Here is a 26,388-nt window from a genome sequence, read left to right on the forward strand (position 1 = left end):
ATAGAATTTATTATAAAATATTTTGAAGATAATTAGCAGTTTCCCACTTTTCTTAATCGTGTTTTTATCATCTTCGAAGAATCTTTTCGAAAGACTGTTAATAAAGATGAAACATCTTTTTCGATCCGATTATTTTATTAAATCTTATCAAGTTCTCGGTTCGTTCTTGTAAGACCGCGATAACGATGAAAAGCAGGATTTTCTTACACTCTTGTATGTGCGCAGGTATAAGATTTAGGGAAGAATAATTTTCCCCAAGCTAATTTTGATTTTAGCAGGGATAATTCTTCGAAATGAAGATAATTCTTCGGAGAGGACACGACGAAACAATTTAAGGGAATCAGATCTTTATAACGTTACAATTTTTGAAATTTACCACTTTACAAATTTCTATGATTCTACGAACTTACCAGAGATTAAAATAATTCCTGCGTAAAATTATAGAACTTTGAAGGAACTCGAGTTTTCTATTTTAAAAAGAGAAGGTAACTAAAAATTATGAGCTGTTTCCTTTTCTCCGAAGAAAACACAATTTTCTTGTCAGCTACCTCGATAAAACGAAACATCAATCAATTTCACAGCGATGATGCGTCGTTGATCCTTATTCAATCACGTATATCCCTTTTCTAACGTTTATCCTCGCTATTTATCCTACTATCCGTCTAATAAACGTTCACAGATTCCAATTTTCTTCGCGATAAAGACACGATCGATAAATTTGCGATTCAACTTACGACGATATACCCGAGCTGAAAGTGATTTTTATTGGCACTTAAGCAACCTTCCAATTTTATATCCTCTGAAATATTTGCGAGTAAGAAGTTACTCGAAATTATCGTTTTTTAAAAATACCTTTCCCGAATGAAAAGTCTAGATAAACGTTTAATTGCATATACAGAGGCTATTCGTTACACCAATTTCAATCTCTATTGTAGACAGTTTCTAAAAAGGGGAACATTCTCGATAATTTTCTAATATCGTTTCCTATCTGCACAAGTTATATCAATACGATAAATTCAACGATATGTGATTCGTGTTTCTCGTTGATTCTCTATGATCCATGACGTTCTCTGTGACGTTATCCGATCTAAGAATATGTCAAATTAAAATCGATTAATCGTGTACACAACGTTACGGTGTAGTAATCTTTAAAGAACGTAACGATTCTCATCAAATCTTCGAACGAATCAATGAGAAGATGGAGCAAGGTTAACAGGAAATTTCGAGGAAGAAGACAGAAATCGTTCGGTGAACTTCGCTTGCACAGAAATCGAAGAAGGTTCGATGGGCTCGATGGTCTTCGCTCTCGTTCTTACCTCTTATTCAAGAAGTTTTAAATCCTATGGATTCGCTGGGAAAGACGATGGAAAATTAAAGGAAATAATTTACTTATATCGTTAGTCGACTGATTCTCTGTTACAGATTATTTTCGAAATAATATCCGAGTCTTCGTGGTAAAAATGATGTTTGGTGGGAGCAGGTGATAAGGGTAAAAATTAAGGTTTCTCAAATACCTGTCAGGTATCTCAAGTAACAAATAGGGATCAATCTTAAAATACGAAGAACTTCTTTCGCGAATAAAACTGAAAATGGGGTTTTGGAGCGTGTTCTTCCTAGAAGATCTGCATGTGTCTTGGTTTAATCCACCACTAATTAATAATCTTCTCATTCGTGTCTCCTTTTTCAAACGGTTGTTACGCGACATAATTCTGGCAATTGTGCCAATTATCACAGGGTTAAACGGGCAAACAAGTGTGTTGAAAACGAGGGGAACACCGGTGACAATTATCGCCGACAACAGTTTAATCTTTCTTCTCGAGAGGATCGGCTCGTTCCTAATTAATTTAATTAACCATAAGAATTAAGAGATGAATATTAAACAGGCAACATTTTACATCGCGGTTTTCCACTATGCCTAGAAACAGTTTCTGTTATGTGGAATCAAATTGAAGGCGCTATTATTCACAAGAAACACTTTTTCAAAATCAAATATATCATGTTAATTCTAAATTTCTAAAAATTTTCCATCCTGATCTCTGAATTCTAGTTCCCTCAAAATCCGTCCAATCTCATAATTTCTGTATCTTCACTTTCTATTGTCATCATTCAAATTTTACAATAGTCTTGTACAGTGTTTGATTTAGTTTTTCTAATTGAGTCTGGTTAACAGTAACTAAGTAAAGTAGTCTAATTAAGAGTTAAACTAAGTACCATCGTAGATCTGTAAATTCTATAAATTTTCTATCTTCACCCACGATTCTCATTCCACTCCTAAAGTTCATTCAATCTCATATTGTCAGGTATTTCCATTATTTCGTTCTTGCAAATTTACTACGTTTCTACAAACTGTCCATTCTAACCGCCTAATTATCTTTCTACCCTTAAAATCTATTCAACCTCATATTCTCCAAATATTCATCGTCTCTGTTCATAACTTGCCGATTTCTAAACTTTCCAAATTTTCAAATGTCCAAATTTCCAAATTTCCAAGTTCCCAAGTTTCCAAATAGTCAAATTTATAAATCTTCGACTCTTTAAGTCTCAAAATTTCCGCATGATATACGAAAGCTTAAAAAATCGGAAGGACTTCAAAACAATAGTAACAAACAAAACGATAGTAACGTGTAACTATAAACGTGAATTTGCTTCACGGTGGCTTGCTTTCGTCGTAAATACCAAGAACGACGAACAGAACAAAATCAAATTTAGCCCCTGGGTGTGTTTTGAAAGCAAGGAAGAACGAAGAGAAAAACGATGTCCTCCGACGAATCGATGTTAATGGGAAAACCTACACAAATGAAATAACCTTTCATGAGCATTTTCACAGTTCTTATTTATGGCACGTGTATCTGGTGCCAGCTGAATGTCTCTCTCTCTCTTGATGTTTCTTCGGAAGCTCGGACAACGACACACCGATGCTCTCGTTTAATTTCGAAGCTCAGTCAACGTCGTGATCCCAGGGCTGATTCATCGTGTGTTCGATCAGTTTCTCTGTGATCCTTGATGAGAGGATATGACAGGGAAGTGGTTGGGACCAAATTTTGCTCTTTTGGCTGATTTAAATTGAGAAGAAGAAGAAAAAGAAGAGGAAGAGATTGCTAGAAAAATATCTTTCTCTGGTAGAAAAGATAATTTTTCTTTTTGTATTTTTAATTTTAACTTTGCTGTGAAGACAGTTTGAGGAAGTTTGCAATGGCCGATATAGAAATTCAGAATGAAACAGGTAAGTTGGGTCATTTTTGGATTACTATATTGCCTTAGTTACGTAAAATGTTCCTTTCGAGGAAAAGCGAAATTTGATTGTTCTTTTGTATTGTCTCTTGTATTGTATTGTATTTTGTTTTGTAGTGTATAATATAATTTCAACCAAAAGATAGAAAATATGGAGAATTTCAAATTTCTTAACATATGTTGAGAAATGGAAAAGTGTTATACAGAATATTTCAATCTGTAACTTATTTTGTCTTAATAACTTTCAGATGCCGTCATTTTTTATATTTTTTAAATATTCTTTATATTTTCTATATTTAAGATTTTCTATCTTTCTTTGCCTCTGTCTTCAATATAAAGAAGTTGGTGTACTATTTTAGTGTTCTCAGTCTATCGATATATATTGTCAATATTTCAATGTTCTCAATTCAAAAAATCAATGTGTATTATTAATACAATATTGTCAATATTTATTGACAAACCGCATTTTCATTGAGAACCTTGAAATATTGACAATATTCTTGATCGTCTGAGGGCATTCTTACGAAAGGTTCATTATATTGTTTATTGTTCAATTAGATTATGCAAAACATATTTTGCTTTAATTGGATTACATTGCGCTTTTTAATTGGATTATGTAAAACGTTTTTTGCTGTATAATTCGATTCTTTGTCTGTCATTGAAAAAGGAGATAACGTATGAGGTATTCTTCTTTGTATTTATAGCACCTTTAATAGCACATTTCTGCAGACTTAATTGAGGAAAAATGCAAAGCGTAATGAAATAAGAGATCTTTCGATTACGACACTTCAGGACAACATATGATATTTGGTTACCACCTATAGTATTGCCGAACGCTATTTCTAACCTTTATATATTTTACTTAATAACAAAAATAATAAATTTTGCTAAAAGAATATTAGCAAAACAATTTTCCTAATAACACAGTGAAACAAATTTAAATATAAATAAAAAGTTAAGAATATCTGTCTATTGATAAAAAATACTATTTGTATCAATAATAACTAAATATATCAATACTATTAATCAATCGAGCACTGATTAATCTTGTATAATTAAAATGTACTAACATAGAAAGTGTCTATGATTCGCTTTATGATTTGCAACATCGCTAGTTATCAGAAGTTCCATGCATTATTCGTCATTTGCAAATCAATTAAGAATTGATATTGGAATTGGTATTGGGATTAAATTGCCGCAATATATATTTAGAAGTCTTAGATCATCGATTATTATCTATCGCAGCATCTTCAATCTAAAGTAATGTTAATGAATTACACAATACTGACATATCAATGAATTAGAAATTTTAATTAGCAAATTGTATCAACATTTATTCTAAAGAGAAAGAAAATCAAAAGATGAATATTTAAAATAACAGAAGACGTTGCTATTGTTTCAAACATCCAAATTTCAAAATTTTCGAATCTCTAAATTTCTATATTTCCATTTTTATATCCATATTCTAATATTATTACAATTAATTAATGATCGATATTATGATGAAAATAGGAATAAAGGAATACAGCATTGTTATACTGGAATAACATAATAAACGAACGAAAAGTATAGGATGGGAATTCTCTATCTTGGTCTTTCCGCACATTACAATGTCAAGGACACTGAACTAGAACTATCTAAATTGCTTTTAATTTACCATTCTCGTTGATTTATCTAATGAAATAAAACATCTCGCAGCGTTTATGACTTGTCTTTCTTTAAGAGCTATATGTAAAAATATAGATATCAACGTAAATACAAACGTCAACATTTTTTGAAGTTTCTAGTTAAAAAAAAAATTCTCTCGAAATTTTTAGATTATAAAATTTCCAAGTTTCCAGAAAATCTTCAAACTTCCAAATTTCCGAATCTCCAAATCTCCAAATACCCAAACTTCCATACAATATGTGTTATATTTGGAAAACAAAGAAAACTTAAAATGCAATAGTAACGTCATAATAACGAAATAAAACAGTATCGTGGATACAAAGAGATATCGTGGAAACGATTTCTAGAAGCACCAGTATGTATTTACGAAGATGTTTTATCGTGTTGCTGGCGGAAGCATATATTTCCTGTTTTAGTATACAGCTCGTGTATCGTGCACACAGAGATGCACTTAATGTAAATAACAACGATAATATGCCATTGTTATGTGATTAAGTCAAAAAGTGAAAAAAGAAAGTGAGATACGGATAAATTAATAAACAATAATAATGTCTGTCATTGAACTTAATCCAAGTGACAAAGACGTTTCGCATCTTGACTTTAAAAAATAGTAGTCTAAAAAGAGAGCTCTTTGTCGCAGGAGAAAAGTCCAAGTAGTAGTTCTATAATCTACATCGATTTATGGCAGAGGGCCAATAGCGAGAAAGAAGAAATTCTTGAGCAACAAACAAGATGTGTAACAAATGAAATTTACCAAGATAAAATGAAATAAAATTCCAGCTGGATAAAACCTCATGAATATGTAATAAATCTATAGAAAATAAAAAAGAGAATGAACCGTAGAAGATGTAAAAATTATTTAAAAATAAACAAATATCTTCGATTTAATAAGAATATGTAACGATCATTGTTAATATGTGCAATTTCTTTGTTCAACTTTATATAAGTATATTTTTTTTAAGCCATTAAGAGCCTATCTTCATTAAGATGAATGTGAGATTGGGATATAAAAATTCGCAATAAGATGAAATATTATGAAATTTTTATGATTTCTCATTTAAAACGACCGATACGTGGTAAATGGATAAACCTGTAGAGACTGCTGACTACCTAATGGCGCGGAGTGCATGAATTATTAGCGGGCAGCATTTTTATCGTCAAATAAACTCGTTATCGAGTGATATAATAATGCAGCGCGCCAATAACAATTCGCAAATGAACTAGAATGAACAGACTTGAACCGATCCGGTTTATCAGTATGTGTTCCTTTTGCATTTTGCGTTTCTACGTTTCGTCAAACGATTCTCTTCATCGAATAGATTAAGAAAAGTTAAGAAAAAAATCTTTCGACCTTACATTGTGTAAAAAAAAAATATGAATATTGTTTATAGATATAGGAATCTCTGTGGAATCTACGAAATCTGAATTTTTGAAATACATATGAAAATACAAAAAACACGAAATGTGTTTAATTTATTATATGAAATCTATTTGTACGAAATATAAGATTTATGAAATCTATACATAGGTCTCTAAAATTGAATGAAACGTTAAAGCAGTTGGAGTATACGAATAAATAAGCTTCAATAAATTTAAATGATGTATAAAAGCGTCAAATATCGATTTATATGTTATACGTATGTGCATATCAGTAAGTAAGGTACGATATACAGGATGATACAAAAGTTGATATTCGAAACGAGGATTTTGCTTGTTTCACCTCATAACACGTATAAATCTTTCTTTATTTTTACCAAAGATTTACATGGCCGTAATTCTTCCAAATGCAACACCAATTTCTATTCTGACTTTTACTCTATATAAGTTATTAAAGATTTTTATCGTGTAAAATATATGGTACGAAAGAAAATTAAACTTAAATGATCTACTTAATCGAAATTTGTCGCAAGTAGTCACCTGTGACCCAAAAAGATACCAATCAGATTACATCGTCAAATGAAGATTCATGAATTTCTTTTAAGCAGTTTCGCTTTTTCAGGCAATACATAATGTTTGTTATTTTCAAAAAAAAAAAAAAAATACCAAACATATCAGAATTTTCGATATATTACTTTCAGACGTTAGTAATCCAGGGATTATAAACAAAAGAAAAAAAGAAAAAGAAAAGGAAAGATATCAATCAACGTTTTCTAATCCATAGATAAATTAACGTGAATTATCAATTTTTATATCAATTTGAAAAATTCCACTCGTCATACGAGAAAAAGAAAGGAAAAAGATGAAGTAAATATTTAAAAACAAGCATTATATAACGCAAGCAAAGGAATCAGGAAATAAATTTCTAAAAAATAATTTGCAGTTTTCTGCAACCTTGTACAAACAAACAACGAACCATCCTTCAAGATGCAATAGCATAGTTGTGTTCTTGACATCGTTTCGATTTAACGTGCTGGCACGCGCGCAAAAATAGTCAATGGTGAAATAAACCCCGACGCGACTGCGTTTCGTTTGTTCGACGGAAGTTGAGAATGCTTTCGGTCAAACGTTCAATGCACATTTTTCCGCCATTTCCCTATCCTTTTTCGTTTTCTTATACTATTTGTTCGAGAAACGCGTGATTATAACCAGATTTTAATAACATATTTAATACGATATTTATTACGGAAATTGATTATTTAAATGAAATTTAGAATACTAAAATCATACTGTTGATCCACATTAAAATTAATTGTACTAAAATATTGCTTACAATGAAATACTCGAAATAATTACACAAAAATAATGTTTCTAAAAAATGTTAAAATATTATCGTTAAACCATATTAAAATATATTAATTATTAGAGCGTCACTTAGATGAAATATTAAGGAAGGCATTCCTTATTTTAAATCGTTATTTAGTGTCTTTATTGTTAATTGCCACCTGATTGTGTAATTATATATAACTTTAGAATTTGCGTAGAAAAGTCGTCGAATCGACGTATGTATGTCTGCGTTTATCAGTTTAATTGCCTTTATCAGGATCGATAAGGCTGTAGTTGCAAACCTGAAGCGGGCTTCCCTTAATTAGTGTGATTTATATTTATCAAACGATTGCGAGGTGTCTAAATCATCTGAACAAGACTCTCAACAGCTAGATTTATCGTTTGTTATTAGATCGTAAACAGGAATCCTTGTATCTCGTTTCTTCTCTTCTTTCGCCAATGACTGAGAATGTGATTCACTCTTCACGCTAAAAAGATGACCTGGAAGATTTTCTTCTTCGTGTTTTCGACACAAAGATCTTCGTCATTTTTACACATATAGTATGTAACAAATGAAATAGAGCTATGCGTATAATGCCTGTTTGAATTTAAATGGATTACAACGTATAACTATAAATTATAATCTAGAATCACCACTGAAAAATATATATCGTTTTCTTACAGTACGTTTTTTTCTTAAAGTATGTTTTCTTGCGGAAGAAACGAACGAAAAACTACTTCCAAATGTAATTAAATCAAATTTATGAACAAGAAGAGTAATGTTTATAAAATAGGTTTAAATGTTCTTCTTCTTTTTTCATATTTAGCTCTAAACCGTAGGAAATCATCCTTCTGGTCAGGACACAATTATTAACGACAAGACGCATTTGTAGGATACGGCACAGTGTCGTATAAATCAGGAAGAGCGACATAACTGCTTTGTATCGGCCAAATTACGAAGATAAACGAATAAAAGTTTCGCAATTGGTCGAAAAGTGTCTCTGTAATATTTTCATAGTTATAACTCAAAAGTTGCATTTTTTTAACTGTGTCGTTTTTCTCTCAAAGCTACGATATGCAAAAACGAAGACTCTACTCTACCTCATACGGAGTGCAATGAGAATTTCAGCACTCGTCTATACTTAATACTCGTCTAGAGTATTAAGATAGTGATACGAATTACTAATAATAAGGAAAGGAATAAAACTCAAAGACATCGTACAGATCAACGCTACGTCAAAGAAAGATTGTCACTTATATACATATATTTAGCTATATTTATTCATGACGGAATGATGCGATTCCTTGTGTAAAAATAAGAAAATGATGTGGAATAAAATTTTCTCATATTCGGTTTAGTTTTTAAGAAAATCGAGTTTGAAAATTGATAAAGTATACTTGAATATGGCTAATTGCGGACTGAACAGAACTAGATAATCGGGACAGGATGTCGTTCTATGTGTGAAACTATACAGAAAACGTGGAATATTATTTTTTCGTTTAAGAATTCATTTTCAAGAAGATAGAGTCAGAACATGTTTAATTAAAAATCGGCCTAGTACATGCGCATGATAAATTTTCCAATTTCTTTTTTCACAGGAACTAAGTCGAAAATGAAAAAATATTATTCTATATTCTTATATAAAGAATCATATGTAACTAACAGTAACCAGTATTTGCAGCCAGTTTATTTCCTAAGCATGTAATGAGCGAAAGCTTAACACGGAAATAATAATAATAATAAAAAAGATACATATGTAAAAACGAGCAGAAGATAGTAATCGATCGAGTGTCTCAAGATGGAATTTCCTGGTGCCATAAAACACAAGGATTTAGCCCACAGTCTAATTATATGCGCTCCGTTATACGTTCTGCTTTTTTTTTTCGTCGCGCGTAAACCGGCATTGGACAGGTTTTCTGCCATTTCTATCCCTCCTTTCGTTCGACTTTTTCAAGCGGAATCAATATAATAGGCGAACGCGTCGCTTAGAATTTCGATTTCTCAAATCTGTCGACACGAAATATGAAATCTATGATATCTAGATTTCTAAAATCTCTTACATGAGATGTAAAATCTACGAAATGTAGATTTTTGAAATCTACTACATAAAATATGGAAAATGATGTAACTTTGCGTCAACTGCTGCGAATGTGTTGAAAACATATTCGCTGTGGTGGAAAAAATAAATTCTTCACTGGTAGTACAGACTTATTCATGAAAAATTCAGTAGCTACAATGTCCTTGTAAAAGATTATTTCATAACGCAGATGTATAATTTCAAATATTTCTTAAATATTTTAAGTCGCCTCCTTTAATAATTTTCTAGCAAAAGAGAAACCTTGCTTTTATTTTGAGAGTCGATGGTCATGTACATATTTTAAGCTCGTATACTTATAGCATTTCAGTCCTTATCTTTAGTCCTTTTCTGTTAAAAAAAGAGTTTCGTTGCTGTTTAAAGAACTGACCAAGGAAGTAACAATTATATTTAATAGAAAAATTTAGCAGAATTTTATACGATATGTAAGACAGATTGAAAAAGGAAAGTTGGCATAAGTAAACATTGAACTTCAAGTGGATATTTATCTGTGAGTCTCATGCAACTTTTCCAGACTTTAATCGGGTAGATTAGTTTATCTCAATTGCCGTGTCCGATGCACTATACTAAAACTGAAACACGCTATACACACACGTGAAACGTAAACACACTATAACTAAATTTCTACGCTATCTATACGGTTAATTAATGATAATGTTTAACTTCGCCACAACTCGAAAGAAACAAGCACCTCTTTTCAAACTTATAAAATAAAACAAATGAACGAAGAAACTTGCGAAGCTATGTAGGGACAGTGCGAGCCAACGATTCTCGGTTTTTTTTACGAGATCGAAGGTATCTCACAGCACCAGCTATTGATTTGATTAAATATTTGATTAAATTATAATTATCGTGGTAACCCGGATTTATGTCCTAATTGGCTTTAGAGTGAACGGCGAAAGTCGAAAAATATTATTAAACTACATCACACAAACTATAACTTTGTTGCAAAATTAATCTATTAATTAATAGGATAATAGTGCTGATAATATATCTATAAACTTTCAGCTTTCGATTAAGATTCCTCGTTTTCGTCCTTGCAAATAAAGTATCGTTCGTAGATTATTGCAAATATGAAATAGACGGAAACGAGTTAAACAAGGTGATTGCAATTTACATAAAATATGTATAAGACAAGAACGAAGAGCTAATGATTTCATTGCTTGAACGTATATCAAATGAGATTAATGAACCAATTAATAATCGGAAATTATCATTCAGCCAGATCATTTTCCAACTAAGTATATTTGTTTCTTACGTAAGTAAGATTTGAAATTCGAAGAGACTCGAGCTTCCATTCGGTATCTACTATAATCGACGTCATTCTTGGAATCTTCCTCGTTTAATCTTTCATTCTCGTGGTATAATAGAATCGGAACTGCTACTTCAGCTATTCGACTTATTTCATGACAGAAAATGGTCGACATTAATTAATTATTTATTAAATAGAGTAGATTAATTTTGCTTCTAAGTAGTTCATGTACCTATTTGTTTCGAAATAGAAATGAAGAAGGAAGTTCGTGGGAGTTTATGGGGGTTGTAAGTAGGATAGGTGTTTCATGGAAGAACAAGGGTGAGTGAATGCTCTTTGTACGAGACGTAGGATACAGAGAAACATCTGCGAGTACATATATGCCTAGATGAATGAAAGGCAACTGCGAATGACGTCACTGTTTGAAGGTTGATGTACGGAAGGCGAGGTATATCGACATCGCTTACACTCGACATTCCTATCCAAAAGTTACTTTTCTCAGAAAAAAGAAAAAAACAGGAAGAATGGGGGAAAACCTAAGTCCAAATGAATTTGACTTCTCATTTTATTCCTATGATAATATAATCGTTATAAAACAAACATTCACAACAAATCAAAAGACATATATAAATACTCCTGACGAATATGAAAAAAATGAACTTCCGCTGGACGGGGATTAAAGAAATCGCGAATCAATGAATTCTATTGCTATCTCTGTAAGCCACCGATGTAAAAAAGATTATGGATCGTAATCCGCTATTCGATAATACAGTGAAATATACATAGAGCGACGAAAATACAGGATCTTCTATATGTGTATTAATAAAAAGGACATCGCCTCGTCGCAGATATCGCAGCAAAATGTTTCTGATTTGGCATGACAGGAGTTGCAATTCCTTCAGAACGCTGCGAAAATACTTGTTCGATGCTTCAAGAGGATCCATGTTTACGAACGTTCGATCGCGCTCGCCGTCGATAGAAGCAATCAATTTCCGGCTATGCGAGGGGTCGCCAAATGACGAACGAATCCTTGCATTTCTAAATTTCACTAAGGCGGAGCGCTCGCTCGTTTCATCTAAACTCTAAACGCCTCATTGGAACGTTCTAAGAGTGCACCAAAAAATGCTTGTTCGATTCTTTTAAGCGTTTAACGGCAGAAATAGCGTGCGATTGGTTTCATGAAGTATTCTTGCGAATGTTCGGTTCGGTTCAAATGACGAGGAGGAACTGACGCGATGTGCGAGTTTCCGACCACTTTTTATAACGGAGATAAGAAACAGCCGTTCGAGCAGCTGGCGAGCAGAAGGCTCACACGCGAAAGATAACCGAGAATATCGAAAAGCCTAGCTAAAGCCTATGGAACGGCGGCAGCAGGTTTATTGTCGAGAACTGTTGAGGGGGGCGGCGCAGTCGGTCGGCCGATCTCGTGGCGAGCGAAACTCGGCGACCGCGGACACTCGGTTTAGGTCGGTTCGACGGTGGTTCGACGAGAGCAAGGACGCGTTACTACCGTGCTATTATACCCGCTAGGGAGATCAGCGACACAGCACAGCGCAGCGATGCGTTAGTTGCGCGCGCGTACGATGTCGGGCGATATCGCTCGATTCGAGAGCGAGCCGGCCGCCTCCGACCCGCTAGTGTCGGACGCCGTTTCCACGTTGCAAGGTAACTCTTTTTCTTCGCGTACGTCGCACGTTTGTTTTGTGCCCTTTCTTCTTCTTAACGCGCGTCTAAGGGAAACGAGCAAGAGCATTCGCTCGTGTCCGTTTAGTGCAAAGTCATTTACACCAAAAAACGTTTCCCCGCAACGAACGCGAACGAACGTTCGGGGAGATTAGACCGAGCATCTATAGAATACGCGATAGTTATATTCTCGATTCGATCTTCGCTCGAACCTGTGACAACGATGTTCGATGGATGGATTAGGATGTTTATCGTGAGAAATTTGAAAATGCAAAAGTGCGCAGAGTCTCGCGTAGTACGTAGAAATATACGAACTATTCAAGTACAATACTCGCTATAGCGTTTAGTAAGTAAAACGATTTCTTACCTAGATTGCATTTTATCGTAAAACCAAAATCTAATTCCTAGACTATCAGGCTGAAATAGATAAATATAATACAATAGAATAAGAAGATTTTTAGAGCATTCGATTCGACGAACAACGGTCGAAACGGCATTTACGTTTCAATTCTGCACGTTCTTATATTTGCAAATTTCCCATAGATGCATACAAATGCATAGTCTAGTTATAGATAAATACATATGTATGTACATATATCTATAGATATATAGGATGAATTATGACCCGGGATAAAAATAAAGTACAACGGGCAAATTCTATGACTCGAAACAAGTGGAAATGATGTCTTATGAAGAAATAGCTTCGAAAATTTAAACGGGTTGCTTACACGTGATCGATACTTTGTATGTTACCTTCCACTATAAATTATTATACTACATGTGTTTCTGTATTGGATGTATAAAAATTTGCTTGTTATTAGAAGCTGTGACACTGTACTAACGTCAGAAGGTGGTGGTCCACGGAAAATCATAAAGCTTATCATACGAGAATAACGTAAACATGTTAAAGAACAGAATGATGCTACAATAATTACTATGACGCAAAAATATTATTATTTTTGCCAGATATTATACATTTTTATCGTACAAACTTTATAGAAACATTATTCTATGAAATTCATAAACAAGCATGATTACAATCGTTGTAATAAAACGGCATTGACGCATTGCGGTATTTGACTGGCAGTTTGAGAGATATTTGCCTGGCCCGTTGCTTTTGGTGGTTTATTTTTATCTGAATTGCTTTACCCGCTTCTTACTTGCGTCAATATAGCATAACGATTTGCTTGCTATTGGAAGAACTGACACTGTATTATGAAGTTAAAAAATTTATTTACACCAAGTATCAGACGCACGTGTAGGCGCTTTTTCTTTTTTCTCGAAGACGAAACGCCTCATTTGTACCATAAATTGGAGAATAGTAAATTTCAAAAAATAAAATTGGAAGATCTTGTGAATTCGAATTGAATTTCTTTATACAACAAAATTGTAACATTTATTTTTCTGGAAATATTCGTGTGTTATTTTATATTATTATAATAATAGATAAATAATCACCAGCGAAAACAAAGAAACATCAATAGCGTTAATAAAAAATTACTATCAATGAGTTATAGCCATAAGAGACAAATATAATCAGTCATAGGTGTTACCGATGGTGATTTGCTGTCCGTCTAATTCGAGCTTAATTTGATACTACTGTTGATACACGGGGACTAAAGGAAAAGAAAGAAAAATTCCGATATCCAGTTACCAATGCTGATGATTAATCTAAAAATTCAGCGTAATCTAAGACTTAATTCCAAAGACTAAAACGGAGCGGCGTATTTAAATTTTATTTAGCTTAACTCAATACCATTTTAATGGCTCACAACTTCAGCCAAAAAGTCGCACAATCATGATCGGAATTCAATTCGAAGTTAATCCGCGTTTAAGCCAAACTTAATCAAAAAATAAATAACGATCGTCACATCTAACGCGGTATAATCCAAACGTAACTCGAAACTGTTCTTGTCGTATCAAAATTTCAAAATAAGCAACGGCTTACAAATAATTATCTACATAGGTATTTAGCTTTGGCTCAATCTCTCTGATTAAAGATCTCAGGCGGAAGCTCGATTAACCGCTAATAGTAATAAAAACTAAATCGCAAATAGAATTCTAGTCGAGTTTAATCTCGCAGAATAATCTCGACTCAAATATCGTGCAAAACTTAATCTGAAGCCTAATCTTCGTCTCAATGTTAGACTTAAACTCGACCTTCTGAAAACTAAAACAAAAGAATGCATTAACCCAAACCTGTACCCATGTTAATGTGTTAGAGATATAATTAGAGATATACGTAATTAGGTCATTTCCATAAACAACGTCGTGTTTATGTAGAGGCCGGTTCATTGCCATCGATCAGGGCAATTATCTCGCAAACTTTACGCTATTCGAAAAAGTATTGGGTTGACAACTAAGCGATTGCGGATTTTGTCAATACCAACTAACCAAAAAAATTCCGCAATCACTTAATTGTCACCCCAAAAAATTCTTTTTTTCAAGAACTTTGCCAAATGGATGATAAATTGGTTCCTAAACAGATATTCCTCTCGTCTAGCAAATACTCGACGAGTATACTCGACGTATTACGAATCTTTACGTATCTTCGTACGTCTTTATGTATTTTATGCACATTTTAATGGATTATCGCTAATAAAGGTCAGAGAAGCGTAATGTATCAAAGGTGACAAACAAGTGTGTAATCCCAGTGTGTTGCAAGAACAAAGAAGTGTTTTGAGTAGCGTTACGAACTGCTACAAAGACGCGGGCGAGAGGAACGATTTATAATTTATAGGCAAGAAAAGCCTTCGGAAAGACTTGGTACGCTTTTGTTTTCAACGGATCGGCAGAGGGACGTAGCACATTCGAGGAATGTTTTTATTCTTGGAATGAACATATGATCACGGTGGCGGGTCTGACTTTCACGTCAGCCTGTACGGTTTCTCATTCCATCTTTCTTTCCTCTATCTCCCCCTCTTTCTCTCTTTCTCTCTTATTCTTTTTATGAGTAACCGCGTTATTTTCTCGTATTCGCAGGCACCAAGCAAACGGCGGAAAGCGTAGCTCAAGATGCCGTCGACCAAACAGGTATGCGTTTCTTGGGTTTTTAGTTTGAGGATGTTAAAGAGCAAGGATGAATTGACTCGAATGCGATTGAATTTTTATTTTTATGATAGACGTAATTCTTTCGTTATTTTATAATATTATTTTATGGTTTATAGCTTATCTCCATAGCGAGCTATCATCTTTGAGACGAATAAATATAATTGAACTTATTAAGGGAAAGTCGTTTGGTGTTGTCGTAAATGAGTCAATCGAAGACCCCGTAACCTAATAAAGGGGGAAAATACTACTACTGTTGTTATTAGTCGAGTTTTTATTTTTACGATATTGGAATAGAGACGAAAGAGTAAATAATTTTTTATATCTAGAAATTTTTATTCTCATCCGTCTTCCTCCAACTTAATTTCTTGTATCTTATTTGTATAAGTTCGCAATTCACAATATCAAGTACGAGTATGCAACGATAAATACGATTTATTCTAATGATTCGTGGTATCTTTCCACAGGGTTTGGCAAGTTTAACCTTAAGGTTATGGCCGTCTGCAGTCTGATCTTCATGAACGTGGCTTTTAGTATAACAAGTATCGGTTTTGTATTACCATCAGCGGCATGCGACTTCAGAATGACCACTGTTGACAAGGGACGCATGAGTGCCGCCCCCATGTTAGGTAACACTCGAATAATCAGCATCTTATTAACTATATATCAATGTTCCTTCCGGCATATCAACGATATTATTAATTACTTTCATTTTTGCATACACACATGACAACAACAATCCTTGTCCGTCGCTGACATTTGCTTGGCAATTATTTTATGATCATGTAAGAATTTTATGATTGTGTTGTTTCTGTATGTTTTTGTGTTGTCATGTAATAATCTATTTAATTTAATTACAAATTATATTTTTCTTATGGGTTACCGATTTTTATTGAATCGCTAATCGTTCTTATCGCGTGTGTTATTTGCAAATATGAACGAGGATTATGTAATTTATTTTTAACGTCATTTTATATATTGTTGCTTGTAGTTGGGAAATACATTTTTTGGTACCAAAGAGAAATGTGAAATAAGAAATACAAGTCTGTTCTAACCCGGAGGAAAAGGACTTATAAAAAGTAAATAAACAAATAATAAAATGATAATTCTGTAATAATTCTTGTTAAAAGAAAGAAGATATGTCACTTACAAAAGTTCCATTTCCGTGCTTTAATATGGCATATTTGCTTCGTATAATGTTTCTTTATTCGATCGATATCACTTTAATACTGTTATCAAATATGAAAATAGCGTATATATATTGCATTCACCTTATCACTGGAATGAAAATGTGTTGCGTGCCTTTCCGAGGCTCGCGAACGCCACACGCCCTGGAATCGATTTCCATGGTGTTTCGCCAACACGTTGCGTTGCTTACATTAGCTCGAACAGGACATCAAACCGCGTTCCTTTCGAGTTACATAAAAATCCTTGTGAAATTGCAAGTTATTTTCCACTCGTTCAAGCCTTCTCACTTTCCTTATTTAGATACGGACAGGCGGATATTCATGCAAATATTTATATAAATAATGGCAATTATAAATAAAAGAATTATTTTCATAAAAACGATTGAAGGAATAAAACTTAAATACAAATTTCTTGTACTTAATAAATATTATAATAGATGCTCAACTTTATATATTTCATATACTTTTGCATATTACGTGCATTTTTGCACTTTTAAATTTCCCGTAACTGCATAAAAAAATTCCGCAGCCTATTTCTATCGAATCCAGTCTTTTTCATCCATTCATTCCCGTTTGCCATCGTTCGTTCCTTTGTCTGTGTTATTCCACTTTATGCGGTATAAATATTGATGACGATGTATTGGATTTAAATTTTTCTCTCTATTTATTCACCTTTATCATGATTCACTTCATTGTTCAAATCGTTTCTGAAGATAAAACGGCCCATTCTCTCTCCTTCGTCTCATAACTCAATTAGTATAATTTACAATATAAACACATCTCTATATTTCCATGAAATTTTAGCTTCATTATAATAATTTATTTCATATTACCGCTTTGTTAGCAATGTGAACAATAAATAGTATTAATAATATCCTTTAATTTCTATCGAATTAATACTTTTTTATACATTTGTCCACGTTCGATCACGCGCGAAGACGTTCTTTAGCATCGTCTTTTTTAAAGATGACAACTAATGTACAAATAGTAATTTGCACAAAGAAAAGGTACTCGGCGAGATACAGTTGATTCATCGCGGTGTGGATGAACGTACGAGAGGAAAACTCTTGTGCAAAAGTATCCAGACACCAATGCTCTTCAAATGGAATGCAACATAAATTAATTGAATCGTAATGCGCGAAAACCAGGGACGTATCGTTAAAATGTCCATACATGGTTTCCACTTTGTCAGAAAATTGATTTTTCAATTAAAATTTTCCACACGGTTGAACATATCGATGTTGCAATATTTATAGCTTTACTTTTATATTCTTTTATCACTTAGTTCTTCATATTATTTAATTACCTAGTCGGTTAATTGATATTTCATCGGGTGTTACAAATTCATGTTATTTTACTATTATGAATTTCAGTGTTAAATTAATATTTAATTCACTATTATTCTAATATTAAATATTAGATTATTATTATCATATTCTCTTGTGTTAAACATAAATGCTCTCCCTATAATCCTTCTTCACATTTAGTTAATATATCACGAACAAAGAATAAGTCATTGAACTTGTTTGCCACGAATTTTTCCGTTCGCCGTTAGCATAATAAATCGTTTAAGGAATAAAGCTAATTATTCAAACATACCACTAGCACGTAGTAAGAACGACTAACATATTCATGAAAGCAGTGGCAGGAGACACGATCAAAGAATTACTACAATCGTCTAGATGACACCTGTCGAATACGAATAATTAAGCCTTGAAAGGTTACATGATGCAAGAACGTGACTCTTTGATCGTTTTCTGCTATTTCTATGCAACAACTATCGATTATTACGCGATAGATAAGGAATATTCATGAGAAATATTCATTAGAAAAGAATATGCTAATTTTCTAAAATACAAAGAACAGTCTACGGATATTTATGCATTTATGAAAGATTGAAAGTAAATAACCAACTAACATTGTCCTGACAACATTTTCTATCAGCAAAAGTAATTAAATAACCAAGATGGTTTCCTTAAGCGTTATCAATCTCTCTAATTATGAATTTATAGGTATGTTAGCAGGTTCGTACATGTGGGGTTGCTACGCAGCTATCAAAGGGCGAAGGATGTCACTATTGGTCGCGTTATTTCTACATGGTATCTCTGAATTATTGGCGTCGGTGGTGCCATTTTATTGGATCTTCCTGTTTTTGAAATTTCTAAGCGGTGCAGCGTTAGTATTATTACATTTTATCCAACTTAAGCAGAATAACAGATAGATGATAAATTTAACGACCGTATAATACTTTACACAGTAAAAATTTGGTTGTGATACGTTTTATTTCACAAAAGTTAAACAACACACGATTGACAATCTTGATTCCCTGTGTCCAAAGCGGAACATTTTATTTCACGACCGTGTTTAATTATTGCTTCAGTATGAATGGACAATCGGCCGTCGTTTTTCTGTATTTGGGTGAATTTCAACCGACTAAATATCGGGACAAAATGCTCTCGTGGATGGAAATGGCTTGGGTGGTTGGAATGATCATTTTAGCAGGTAATTACTGCCAAACTTTACGAATTATAATATATCGTTGATTTAACGTAAAGTCTAAATGTTTGTTTCGTTTATAAATTTTTATAAGATTCAGTAAAGAGATTAAAGTATTAAATTTTCTATTGAAATCAGTTTTAATGGGTGTATAATGTATATGTCTTACGTTAAGTTTTAACGATAATAATCTAACGATAACGATCTTAATGATAATAAATCTTAAGTAATTTTTATTAGGAATAAAAGCTCGAAAACATAATCCTGTATTATTTTTAAATATTTCACTTTGCCTGCGTTTCTTTCTCAAAATTTGTTCAACATTGCAAACTGTTTGGAAATTTCAGGCGTCGGTTGGATTATTATTCCGTTGAACGTGAACATCGAAACGGATGGCGGTTTCTTTTTCCATTCGTGGAATCTTTTCGTGTTCATATGCTCCCTTCCAGCCTTGTTGACCGGAACTTGGTTGCTGTTTTTCCCTGAAACACCAAAATATCTCGCAGAGACTGGACACAACGTTCAGATGCTGGACGTTTTAATGAGAATGTACTCTGAAAACAGTGGAGAGCCACCGAAAGAGTACATAGTAAGTATTTATATTCGCTTTTCGAGTAACAGAAATCATTAAAGAATTTCTCAGAAGCTGTAAAAATATTTTGAAAATGAGAGAATTCGATCCTCAAGTCAATTTCTCTCGAACTCGAAATCCTATGTAAATTAAGCTAAACGCGAGTGATATTTCTTTTAATTCTTGATTTGTTTATTTGATAAAAATATTCCTGTAATAGCAATGAAAGGAAAAAAACAAAAATTTCTGATCTTCCATTTTCAGACGAAGCTTCGGAACTGCGAGAATAACAATTTAAACGATTTGGTGCACCGAATAATGCACACCAAAGAGAGAGAAGATGTGAGCGAGAAATCCTTCCAAGTGATGATAACTGACATATACATGAAAACCATGATGATATTGAAGCCACCGTTTCTTTGTAGAACGATTGTAATGTGTCTGATCGCATGTTTCGTCACGTCCTCTTATTACACGCTGACTTTATGGCTGCCAGAACTTTTTCATAGATACGCGGACTTTCAGGAGGCGTATCCCAATCAAACAGCTAGCGTTTGCACATTGAAGAGCGCGAAAAATGTTACAGAAATAGTGAGTGATCGAATAACAAATATAAATATGATTTTTAGGTGAAATTTAGAGGAATTTTTCAACATTTCCTAAATATCTCGTTCATAATTTTTTTATCGTTAGACGAAAGAAAAAAAAAAGGAAAAAACTATACGTATATATATTAGACAAAAAGGTGGAAATCATTGTAATAGGAATTTTTTCTAGTAGAGAGTTGGCTCTCGCAACGAAATGTCGCATAAATTAAATTTACAATTTGTAATTGTAATTGTTCTAAGGTTAGAAACTAGGAAGAGAGATATTGGGACGATTGCCAAGGAGGCATTACAGAATAGACAAATGAAAATTTTTATATAAAATTTAGTAGATAATTATTCATTTGTTATTCGTTGAATTGAATTTTGCAATGAAACCTCGTACAGAGTAGATATGTAGTTTGCAATTGTAATTATTCTATGAAGAAGAAATTGTATTGTTCTACATTTAGAAATGAAATTAAAGTGATATTAGGATGATTGCCAAGAAGCAATTGCAAAATAGGCAAAAGCACGGAATAGTTTGCGATATGTAGATGGAATACAAAGATCAGATGTTCGTTGTTCATTGCGTTATTATCTATACATAAAACTCTATTTATAGTATGTTACGCGATTTTAATTGAATTCTAGGATAACTTAAAAATTTCTTAATATAATAAAATATTAAATACTATTATAATGATTTAATGGGAAAAATTTTGCACAGGATATGTCAGACGATCCGTTCGGCTGCAATTCCAGAGTACAAACTAGCGTGTTCGTGCACACATTTATTTTGGGTGCCTCGTGTATTCCGACAGGGCTGATATTGCCATTATTTGTTAACTACTTAGGATATAAATTTTTCCTCGGTAAGCAAACAAATATCTTTTTCTTTCTACCATTACGAGATATATATATTTTTAGTTCAAAATATATTTTTATCTCTAACACATCCGTTGCTATTAAAATACAACTATTCATCCCTGAATTCTTTGCCTTCCTATTTTCATCAAGGATGTTATCAATAATTATATCAGTGGCATTGTTTAAATTGATCGAATCTATACACCATATGCGCCAAAAGCAGTGGATGTGTTAAATATATTTTTGAAATTCTAATTGACTTCATAAGTATACTATCGAGCAATTCGAATTTATCTCTTTAATCTCTAATTGATTTAATTTCCTTGCTTAACTTGAGAAATTAGTCTATCGACAGATATCGAATAATTTTGTCTGTCATTTCAGTGATAACAGCTTTCATTCCTGCTGTCGTGACGGCTTGCCTCTTTCTGGTGGAGACGTCCACCCAAAACTTGGTTCTTTCGTGTGCCTATGAGTCCGTCACTTCCGTTTGCTTGAGCGTCGTATATTGCCTTTTAGTCGATCTGTATCCAACGCATTTAAGGTAATCTACCCACCCAGGATTCTTACTTTTTTCCTATACTTAATAATTCTAATAATAAAAATATAAAATAAATCCCAAGAATAAAAATAAATTTAAAGTATCTTTATTTTCTTAATCGTTTCGTAAATACTTCAAGGGAATTCAAAGAGATCGTTCGTGAATTCGATAATTGCGAGAGTATGAATACCTCTGTGATTTACTGTAGAAACTTGAAAAAATTTCATCCTTCCGCACGAGTTTTCTAAAAAAAGATCGCCACTTGTTTATTCTCTCCAAAGATATGAAAGAAAGTTTATTGTGTGCTTATCGATCGATATAAATATCCCGGTATATAATACTTATTTTTTCGTCTGTGTCAACTGGTTTATTTATAATAGAAACGATCATTCTTTTCGACGATCGAATATTGAACTAATCTGTCGATCTCGAAACATTATCTCGAGTGTTCTTGCTTTCAATACCTACGATAAAATACTTGTCTTCTTATATTATTATTATCGTTATCGTTTATTAATACTATCATTATAGTTGTTAGAGAACGTTATGCAACTTGATTTTTGCAGATCGAAATTGCAGTTGCGTTCTATTGCGAAATGTGATTGAAATTTTCGTCATTGATATTTCTTTCATAAATTGAGATTTATGTAGCTGTTGTTAGGTGTCTTTGGAATTATGTAACTGGAATAAACGTTATTATCGTAACAGAGAGACCTTATCGTTGGAATATTAGGTAGAGATCTATGATTAAAATAGAAATTACGTCCTTAGGGAAATTTACAAAATTCGTTGTTTCTTCGTTATACATTAACTCAATTATAATGTAAAAATATTGAAAGTTAATTACGATCATTACCATTTACTATTTTGTAACAGAATCGTGTTATCATCGACGTAAACTTATGATTCTTACCGAATATAAGAAAATTAATTACCCGAAACTGTCACAAAATTAATGATATAAAGCTCGATAATTTTCAAATATAATTCTGTTTCAGAGCAATGGCGTCCGGTTTGTCTGCCTTTATCAGTAGAATAGGTGCTATTAGTGGTACTCTAATGATCGGATACTTGATCGACGACTATTGTACATTGGTGATTGTTATCGTAGCTGCTCAATTATTCCGTATGTATTCAAATTCCGACCTCTCCATTTTTTTAATTAGGTCTTAAATTATCTCCATACAGATGTATTGTGTTGTATCTACTTATCGCGTTTAAATAGCGATAATGTCGTGACAATACTTGTTACATCTGTTAGACTACTCAAATTCATTCAATATCTGCAAATATATTTATAAGTTACTTTTAATTTAATGCTTTCTTCCTTATATAATGTCTTATCGAATATTTATATGCGTGACATTTATTTATTTATTCCAGTGAGTGGTTTGCTAGCCCTGTTTACACCAGGAAGAAAGAAATCGAAAGCGATAGACGTTGAGAAATCTTAACGATAGTACGGATTAAGCTAAAGAAAGTGGGACGGAAGAAAAGAAACAATCAAAAAGGTTTTTACATTCACAAGAAGAATTCTATATAATTTACTTTTCCATTTTTCTTTTTTTTTTTAATAATATAAACGCATTTCGCTTGGAAACAAGAAATATAGGCAATTTTATCGATGAGAGAATTTAATTAAACTCGAAATAATTAGAGGATCTCTTATTTAACACCAGAAAGTCCAATCAAAACGACTAATTCACAAAGATTGATAAAAATTATTATTTTCATTAGTAAGCGTGACATAATTATTTGCAACTCTTTAAGCTACGGTGCTTCTGGTGTTAAAACATCTTTACTTTCCCTTAAGTTCTGTCAAGTTAAGAGTATGAAAACATGTTATTACTTAAATGTACGATATAATATTACAACTTAAATTTAGAGGAAAGATATTAGTGTTAAATTTACAGTATTTCTTTCTCGTAATGGTTAAGAACGTTAATGTCTTCATTTCTTGTTAACGAATTATATACTTATCTATATACATATACATATATAGAAACACCATCTTCTAATAACTAAACTATCGTGCCTGTGTACTTTCTGCGTATACTTTATCACGGCCGGTGTCTGCGTTATTTTATACATTTTTCTTAATACACACCGGACATAATTTAGTATACTATAAGAGGATGCCTGTTATTGATCGAGTGTATTTTGCAAGTGAAGATTATTCTTCCTATACAATGGCTACAAAAAGTAGCGGCACGTATTTTCCGATGAAGCATCTTTTTTTATCAGGTCGTACATTTCATTTTCACAGTATTAAATTTTTGTAGTCATATAGTACGAAATCCCACGTACTCGGAATTAATTAATTAGTACGTAAATACTATGATCAATACGTACAGTGGTGTGCCAATATATTTTGTAGCCACCGTATAGATATTTGTAGCTGCTATGAAAATTTTACGTGACAGTTTCACGTAACGCACACAATGTTTGTGAATACTGAGCAAATTCGAGAGGTTCACGATGATGAAAGTATATATGTGTTACATATTTTTCTACATTTCTAAATTTAATATCTTCATCGAGCGTCGTATACGGTAGTTAAAAAGTATACAGAATCTTTGTTTCGTAATTAAAATCTCGTAACATGTATTCCAGGGTATTGTACTTTATTCTTCTAATTTATGGAAGAAGAGAAATGGCTACTTTGTTCTCTTCAGAATTTACTGAGCGATTTGGAAGGAGTATGAATAAAATTTAGAGAAACTGTCGCGGTTCGAATTTCTATTGTTGTCATAACGAGGGAATAAAATTAATATGAAGTGCCCTTTGGTAAACTTTGAGAAATTTGGATTTTACATTTTACTAGAACGTGAAAAGCATTCTGTCGTAATAAGAATGGCAAATTTTCTCAAAGAATAAAGAAAGTAGAAAATGATCTACAGAATTTATCGCAAAACTGACCTGAAAGTAAATTGTTCGACTTTGTCTTAGTATTTTAAAAATCATTTGACATTAAACTTATCATTTTTCTGTGACAACAGAACAATTTTAAGTTGTAATACCTGTACGTATAATTACCGTGAAAATAATTAAACGATCGTTTAAAAACTTACTACACACGTTCTGAAATAACCTGTAGAATATTCTGTTAAAATATTATATACAACGAAAAAGATCTTCGAATAAATAGATTAACGTATTTAGTACTTAATACACATACAGCTAAAAAAGCTAGGCAGGAAATAAATGCTCAATTATATAAACCATTATCACGACGATCTCTCGTATTGTTAACACAGTGCCACGATATTTCTTCAACATTGCAAATTGTACGGTGTTAAGGGGCCCGCATACGATTAATAATATTGCCAATATCGCCAAGTATTGTCAAACAGTATTCATCGTGTGCAGATCTCTTTACGAAGCTTGATTCGATCGATCAGCCTCGAACTCTATGTAAATGAATATCGAACGCGACGATCGTATTCCCGACGCGTGTTATTCTTCTATTTTTCTATGTACGAGACTTTTTATATTGTAGACTGTTTATATGCCGGCCATCGAAGTACAATAAAAAATATGTTCTTGCTGAACCTATCAAAATCAATTGTCGTCTATTATTTTTTGAAAGTTCGAAATTTATATAAAGTGATTTCAAAATGTTGTTACCGTATAAAGGAAAATTTATTAATATTTCTTATCAGTGATCTTAAAAGGACTACAGGGAAGAAGGCTACTTCAATCAAGATTTCTACTATTCGTATAAATTTTGAAACAACGTTTTTATCTACAAAGAGTTATAGAAGATATGAATAATAATTTTGGAATTTCGAAATCCTTTATGTCCGAGAAGAGTTCATTTATATTCTGCTATCAATAAATCTAGAAATTTCAGTTGAAATAGAAGTCTTGTCTACGATCTTTCTGAAACCATTGATTTTATGGGACACAAAGAAAAAAAGGATCTATTAATTTCATAACCGCTTACTGATAAGAGTTCATATCATTTTATGTTTTCGAAGACATTCGCGTGCAACTATAAATCTCTCCCTTACGAAATACCCTAATTCATAAACACCTCCTAAACCTCGTCCCTCCTCTCGAAAACCTATTTGTACCAAAAACTCATTCTATTTTTGTAACCGTATTTTACCACTTTGTATCAGCCTACTCGTTCAACATTGTTGACATTGACACGAAGCCTAAACGGTGTGTTTTGCAATTGGACCATGGCCATTTTTAAAGAAATACTTCTAATTCTTTCCGATCTACTTAGCGGTTTTCTTTTTCATTTTCGCGTTCCTCTGTTTCACAATGAAATCTTAATTAAATATCGTAATGGCGAATATCGTTGTTTGGATGATGGCAATTAATTATTATTTTTCTCTCGCGACGCATCGATGACGGAGATATTGGGATGGCGATCGAATATTTGGCGCGAATCCACCGATCGCTTGCCAACACAGCGTTCGCGCGCATGCACGATATGCGAACTTAAGG

General features: G+C 32.9%; 1 protein-coding gene across 3 annotated transcripts; it reads left to right on the forward strand.

Moving 5' to 3' along the window:
- Positions 1 to 3,098: 3,098 nt before the first annotated feature.
- Positions 3,099 to 25,495, forward strand: LOC117216823 (synaptic vesicle glycoprotein 2A-like). Of its 3 annotated transcripts, none has more exons than XM_033463887.1 (11): positions 3,099 to 3,223; positions 15,616 to 15,666; positions 16,149 to 16,310; positions 18,881 to 19,043; positions 19,249 to 19,370; positions 19,712 to 19,953; positions 20,200 to 20,526; positions 21,250 to 21,394; positions 21,774 to 21,933; positions 22,929 to 23,056; positions 23,314 to 25,495. In XM_033463887.1, exons 1-11 carry the CDS (start codon positions 3,193 to 3,195, stop codon positions 23,382 to 23,384), a joined length of 1,602 nt encoding a protein of 533 aa, XP_033319778.1. In that variant the 5' UTR covers positions 3,099 to 3,192; the 3' UTR covers positions 23,385 to 25,495. The 3 variants fall into 3 exon arrangements, with proteins under 3 accessions (XP_033319778.1, XP_033319776.1, XP_033319779.1); XM_033463885.1 differs by lacking the exon at positions 3,099 to 3,223 and adding an exon at positions 12,534 to 12,615; XM_033463888.1 differs by lacking the exon at positions 3,099 to 3,223 and adding an exon at positions 12,685 to 12,979.
- Positions 25,496 to 26,388: the final 893 nt, after the last annotated feature.

This window comes from Bombus bifarius, unplaced genomic scaffold, assembly GCF_011952205.1.
Source record: "Bombus bifarius isolate JDL3187 unplaced genomic scaffold, Bbif_JDL3187 scf7180000007973, whole genome shotgun sequence".
Lineage (NCBI taxonomy): Eukaryota > Metazoa > Arthropoda > Insecta > Hymenoptera > Apidae > Bombus > Bombus bifarius.